This window comes from Penaeus chinensis, chromosome 43, assembly GCF_019202785.1.
Source record: "Penaeus chinensis breed Huanghai No. 1 chromosome 43, ASM1920278v2, whole genome shotgun sequence".
In the NCBI taxonomy this organism is placed as follows: Eukaryota; Metazoa; Arthropoda; class Malacostraca; order Decapoda; family Penaeidae; genus Penaeus; species Penaeus chinensis.
The window spans coordinates 16,977,175-16,983,658 of NC_061861.1; the positions used below are offsets into that span (position 1 = coordinate 16,977,175).

The window sequence follows — 6,484 nt, forward strand, 5'->3', positions numbered from 1 at the left end:
ATTTTTCCCCCCCGCGCCCCTTTTCCTCCTCCCTTTTTTTCGCCCCTTCCTCCCTTCTTCCTTTTCCATCTTTTTCCCTGGGTTTTCTTTGGGGGCTCTCTCCCCCTTTTTTTCCTTCTACCCCCCTCAGCCCTGGCCGGGGTTTTTTTTTTTTTTTTTTTTTTTTTTTTTTTTTTTTTTCCCCTTTTTTCCCCTTCCCTCCCCCCTCCATTTCCCTTTCCCTTCTTCTTTTCCCCCCCCTTTTCTCTCTTTCTCCCTTTTTCCCTTTTCCCCCTTTTCCCCACCCCCATTTTCCTCCTTCCACCTCCCCCTTTAACCCTTTTTCCCCAAATTTCCCCCAAAACCCTAACTTCAAAACAAAAAAACCTCCACCTTCCTACAACCCCCCTCTTTTCCAGGGTTCACCTCCACCTTCACAAAAACCATTTTCCTCCACCCCCCACCCCTTCCCCCCCACCTACCTCCAACACTACCTACACCCTCTATCCACGTCCACCTCCACCCTTTTACATCCCCAACCACTTCCTTTTCCCCCCCAACCACCCCCTTTCCCACCCTACCCTCCTCAAAAACCCCATCCACGCCCAAACTCCACTTCAAACCAACACTTTCCCCCTTTTTCCCCCCTTTCCTCCACAAACCCCACCTCCCCCCCACTTTCCCCCCAAAAATTTTATTTTTTGGTCATTTTCGTTTCTGATCTTTGTAGCCAGGGGAAATTTAATTATTCACTTGATGTTAAGAGTGCCTAATGAAGGTGGAACCTCGGCAAATTTTTTACAGCACAAAGCGGTGTAGTTTATTGCTACATAAATGATTTTAAAATTGTGGGGAAATCTATCCCCCTCCACGGTCTCCCCTCCCCTGCCAACGGCCTTCCCCCCCCCCCTTTCCAACCCTCCCCCCTCCCCCCCCGCCCCCCCCCTCCCCATCCTCCCCTCCTCGTTCCCCCTCCACCTCCCCCACCCCCCTTCCCCTTCCTCACCTCCTGTGTCCCCCTTCCACCTCCACCTTCCTCCACCCCCCCTCCCCCTCCACCCCCCCCTCCCCCCCCCCCCTTCCCCCACAAAATTTTTTATTAATGGGGAAATAAATCCCATTACCCTCTTTCCCCTGTCTTCCACCTTTCCTCCGTCCCCCTTCCCCCACCCCCCCCACCCTTTTCTCCACCTCCCCTCCCCAATTTTCCCGTTCTTCACTACCTCCCCCCTCCTTCCTCCCTCCACCTCCACCTTCCTCTTCCCCTTCACCTAAAACCAAAAACCCGCCTCTACACCCGAAACCCACCTTTCCGTGGGCCCCCCTCCACCTTCCCTTTTCCCCCACCCCTACTTTCCCTTTTCCCAAACCCTTTCCCTGCCCCTCACCTCCTCCCATCCCCCCACCTCCCCACCCGGGCCCCCACCCTCCACCCCCCCTTTCCTTTCCCCCTTTCCCCCCTCCACCACCACCACCATTTTCTACCCCCCCTCCACACCACTCCCACCCCCCCTTTTTCCTCACCTCCCCCCGCCTCACCCCTTGGGAAAACCTCCAACCCCCCCTCTAACCTCCCCAACTCCCCTCCCACCCCCCCCCACCCATCCCCACCTCCGGGGCTCCACTCCACCACCCCTTCTCCTCACACCTCCACCCCCCCCCCTTCCTACTCCCCCCTCCCCCGACTCACCTCTAGTCTCCCACCTCCACTTCTACCATCCCCCTTCCTCACCTCCCGCGCTCCCCCTCCACCTCCACCTCCCTCCCCTCCCCTCCCCTCCACCTCCTTCAACCTCCACCTCCTCCATCTCCCCCGCCACCTCCACCTTTTCACCTCCCTCCACCTCCCCCTCCACCTCCACCTCCCTCCACCTCCCCCTCCACCCCACCTCCCTCCCACCCCCCCTTCCTCCCTCCTGCCCCCCTCCTCCTCCCCTCCACCTCCCTCCACCTCCCTCCCCCTCCACCTCCCTCCACCTCCCCCTTCCTCACCTCCTGTGCTCCCCCTCCACCTCCCTCACCTCCCCCTCCACCGCCACCTCCCTCCACACTCCCCTTCCACCTCCACCTCCCTCCAGCTCCCCCTCCCCCTCCCCCTCCACCTCCACCTCCCTCCACCTCCCCCTCCCTCCACCTCCCCCTCCCCTCCCCCTCCACCTCCACCTCCCTCCACCTCCCCTTCCACCTCCACCTCCCTCCACCTCCCCCTCCCTCCACCTCCCCCTCCCCCTCCCCCTCCACCTCCACCTCCTCCTTCCTCACCTCCTGTGCTCCCCTTCCACCTCCACCTCCCTCCACCTCCCCTTTCCTCACCTCCCGCGCTGCCCCTCCACCTCCACCTCCCTCCTCCTCCCTCTCCACCTCCCCCTTCCTCCCCTCCTGTGCTCCCCTTCCACCTCCCTCCACCTCCCCGTTCCTCACCTCCTGTGCTCCCCCTCCACCTCCCTCCACCTCCCCCTTCCTCACCTCCCTCCACCCCCCCTCCACCTCCCCCTTCCTCACCTCCCTCCCCCTCCCCCTCCACCTCCCTCCACCTCTCCCCCTCCCCCTCCCTCCACCTCCCTCCACCTTCCTCCACCTCCCCGTTCCTCACCTCCTGTGCTGCCCTTCCACCTCCACCTCCCTCCACCTCCCCCTTCCTCACCTACCTCCACCTCCCCCTCCACCTCCCTCCACCTCCCCGTTCCTCACCTCCTGTGCTCCCCCTCCACCTCCACCTTCCTCCACCTCCCCCTCCCCCTCCACCTCCCTCCACCTCCCCCTTCCTCACCTCCCTCCACCTCCTCCTTCCTAACCTCCCTCCACCTCCCACTCCACCTCCCTCCAACTCCCCGTTCCTCACCTCCTGTGCTGCCCGCCTCTCCCTCCACCTCCCCCTTCCTCACCTCCTTCCCCCTCCCCCTCCACCTCCCTCCACCTCCCCCTCCACCTCCCTCCACCTCCCTCCACCTTCCTCCACCTCCCCGTTCCTCACCTCCTGTGCTGCCCTTCCACCTCCACCTCCCTCCACCTCCCCCTTCCTCACCTACCTCCACCTCCCCCTCCACCTCCCTCCACCTCCCCGTTCCTCACCTCCTGTGCTCCCCCTCCACCTCCCTCCACCTCCCCCCCCCCCCTCCACCTCCCTCCACCTCCCCCTTCCTCACCTCCCTCCACCTCCTCCTTCCTAACCTCCCTCCACCTCCCACTCCACCTCCCTCCACCTCCCCGTTCCTCACCTCCTGTGCTGCCCGCCTCTCCCTCCACCTCCCCCTTCCTCACCTCCTTCCCCCTCCCCCTCCACCTCCCTCCACCTCCCCCTCCACCTCCCTCCACCTCCCTCCACCTCCCCGTTCCTCACCTCCTGTGCTGCCCGCCTCTCCCCCCACAGCCAGCAGAGTTTGCCAAACATGGAGTAAGGTCCGGTTCCTTCGCCATACTGTAGCTGGCGGCACAGTGCCACTTCTTCCATACTCATGGCACCGTCTGGCACTCCTTTTTCTCCTTCTATGCCTTCTTCTTCTCTTGTTGTTTCTCCTGTTTCTCTTTCGTTTGTTTCTCCTTTTCTTTCTTCTTCTATTCCTATTCCTTTAACTACTTCTCTTCCTTCTTCTTCTTCTTCTTCTTCTCCTTTTCTTAATTCTCTTTCTTTTCCTTCTCCTACTTCTTCTTCTCTCCCTTCTCCTATTCTTTCTCCGTAGTTCTTTATTTTCTTCCTCCTCTTCTCGTGTTCGGAAAGAATGTCAGCGAGAGAAGGCAGGGCGAAGCTGTGGGAGAAAAAAGAGAAAAGAATAAGAACAGAAGAAATGGGAATAGAAAGAAAGATGAAAGAAAAGGAAAAGAGAAGAAAATAAAAATATTCTATAAAAATGGGAGGAATAAATAACGGAAAATGGGAAATGAAGAGGGATAAAGAAAAGAAAAAAGAGAAGAAAATAAAAATATTATTCTTTTACGAAAGGTGAGAGAAAGGAATAACAGAAAAAGGGGAATAAAGAAGGAGAAAGAGAATGAAAAGAGAAGAAGTGAAAAACATTCTTAATAAAAGAAAGATGAGAGAAAATAATAACAGAAAAAAAAATTAATAAAGTGAGTGAAAGAAAAGGGAAAGAAAAGAAATGAAAATTATTTATATTAAAAGGGAAGATGAGAGAAAACACAATCATTATTCGCATGATCATTTTTAACACGATTATTGTTAATAATATGATTACGATTTATTGTTCTTATTACTATTATCATCATTGTCATTATTTTATCTTTACTATTATTATTATTATCATTATTTTTTAATTACTAGTATTATCATTATTTTTTCATTACTGGTATTATCATTATCATTATCACAATTATTATTGTTATTATCTTATTGTTATTATTATTATTATTATTATTATTATTATTATTGTCATTATTGTTATTATTATCATTATTACCATTATCATTGTCACTATTATTATTGTTGCTATCACTACAATTATTATTACTATTACCATTATTATCATCATCATTATTTTCTTTTTTATTATCATTATTACTATTATTGCCAATATTTTGTTATTTTTTATTAGCATTAGCATTATCATTACCACCTCTCTTCCTCCTCCACTTAAACCTCTTCTACTTTCATTTCCATTCCTCCGTCTTCTCCATCTCCATCACCTCCACCTCCTCCACCTCCCTTCCTCCTCCAACTCCTCCACCACCACCTCTATTCCTCCACCTCCCACTCCACCATCTCCCTTCCTCCTTCACCTCCCTTCCTCCACCACCTCCCTTCCTCCTCCACCACCCTTCCTCCTCCACCTCCCCCTCCTCCACCTCCCCCTCCTCCACCTCCCCCTCCTCCACCTCCCCCTCCACCACCTCCCTTCCTCCTCCACCTCCCTTCCTCCACCACCTCCCTTCCTCCTCCACCTCCCCCTCCTCCACCTCCCTTCCTCCTCCACCTCCCCCTCCTCCACCTCCCCCTCCACCACCTCCCTTCCTCCTCCACCTCCCTTCCTCTTCCACCTCCCCCTCCACCACCTCCCTTTCTCCTCCATCTCCACCTCCACCACCTCCCTTCCTCCTCCACCTCCCCCTCCTCCACCTCCCTTCCTCCACCACCTCCACCTCCACCACCACCACCTACACCTCCACCTCACCTGCGCGTGGCCCTCTCGATCGCCCCCTCCACCACCTCCTCCGGAAACCTCCCAACCAGGTTCACATCTCCGGAAAACTGACCAAATTTGACCCATTTCCCGCTCGCCAGGAGGTCACAGTTCGCCGAGGTCAGGACGAGGAGACGGCCAGAGGTATCTTCAGGCTGTTTCTCTGATCCCTTTTTCTCTTTCGTCTTCTTCTTCCCTCGAGGCCTGGGTGATAAAAAGAGGGTGTGTAAGGAGGTAAATAGGAGAGAGCAAGACAAAAGGGATGGATGGAAGAAGAGGTGATGACGTGTTAGATAACTCGGGGATGGAAGAATAATTGGAGAAAAGAGTAATGTGTTGTGAAAGAGGGAATGAACCATATAAACGGGATAGAGAATGACGTTTCGTACAAGTGTCTGAATCTCGTCTGTAAGCAAAGATCCTGTTGATTTGTATCTGACGAGGAATATGATTTGGTCAAAGGCGTCTTTATATATCTATCGATTCATTTATTTATCTGTCTATCTATCTAGTTATTTGTTTGTCTATCTATCTAGTTTTTTATCTGTCTTATCTACTTAGTCATCTACGAATCTACTTCTCTATCTACTTATTTATCTATTTATTCGTGTTTACTGTGACTATGCTTTATTTCCTTGTTTCTACGATATATATCCTTTGTATGAATTTCTCCCCCACCTCTATTCCTCCTCTATCTCCCTCCCTCCACCTCCACCGCCTCCACTTCCACTTCCTCCAACACCTCTCTCCCACCATCTCCTCTTCCTCCACCTCTCTCCCTCCTCCACCACCACCATCTCCACCTCCACCACATCTCTCCCTCCTCGACTACCTCCATCTCCTCCTTCTCCACCACCTCCCTTCATCCACCTCCCTTCTTCCACCTCCACCTCTCTCCCTCCTCCTTCACCTCCATCTCCACCTCCACCTCCTCTCCCTCCTCCACCACCTCCATCTCCACCTCCACCTCCTCCACTACCTCTCTCCCTCCTCCACCACTCCATCTCCACCTCCACCACCTCTCTCCCTCCTCCACCACCTCCATCTCCTCCTCCACCTCCTCCACCATCTCTCTTCCTCCACCTCCCTTCCTCCACCACTCTTTCCCTCCTCCACCACCTGCCTTCCTCCACCACCACCACCTCTTTCCCTCCTCCTCCACCTCTCTCCCTCCTCCACCACCTCCATCTCCTCCTCCTCCACTACCTCGCAGCCATAAGCAGATAATCCACAGACTGAAAACAGGCCGATCAATGACTCGAACAGACAGTACAAAGGGAAGGAAAGGATGCCATCTTTTCCCCCCGATAGACTTCGCCCGGGATGTCGATAGATACCAGGCTTATCGCGGATTGAATATGGTCAGTCGG

General features: G+C 54.0%; 1 protein-coding gene across 2 annotated transcripts in view; it reads right to left on the reverse strand.

Moving 5' to 3' along the window:
• Positions 1 to 3,563: 3,563 nt before the first annotated feature.
• LOC125024575 (glutamine-dependent NAD(+) synthetase-like) overlaps positions 3,564 to 6,484 on the reverse strand; it is a gene marked incomplete at its 5' end in the record, with an annotated part of 12,266 nt that continues 9,345 nt past the window's right edge. For both annotated transcript variants that reach the window (XM_047612380.1, XM_047612379.1), the window contains 2 exon segments: positions 3,564 to 3,725; positions 5,106 to 5,318. Coding sequence is in view for 1 of the 2 variants with exons in the window: in XM_047612379.1 (XP_047468335.1) it covers positions 5,265 to 5,318 (54 nt within the window).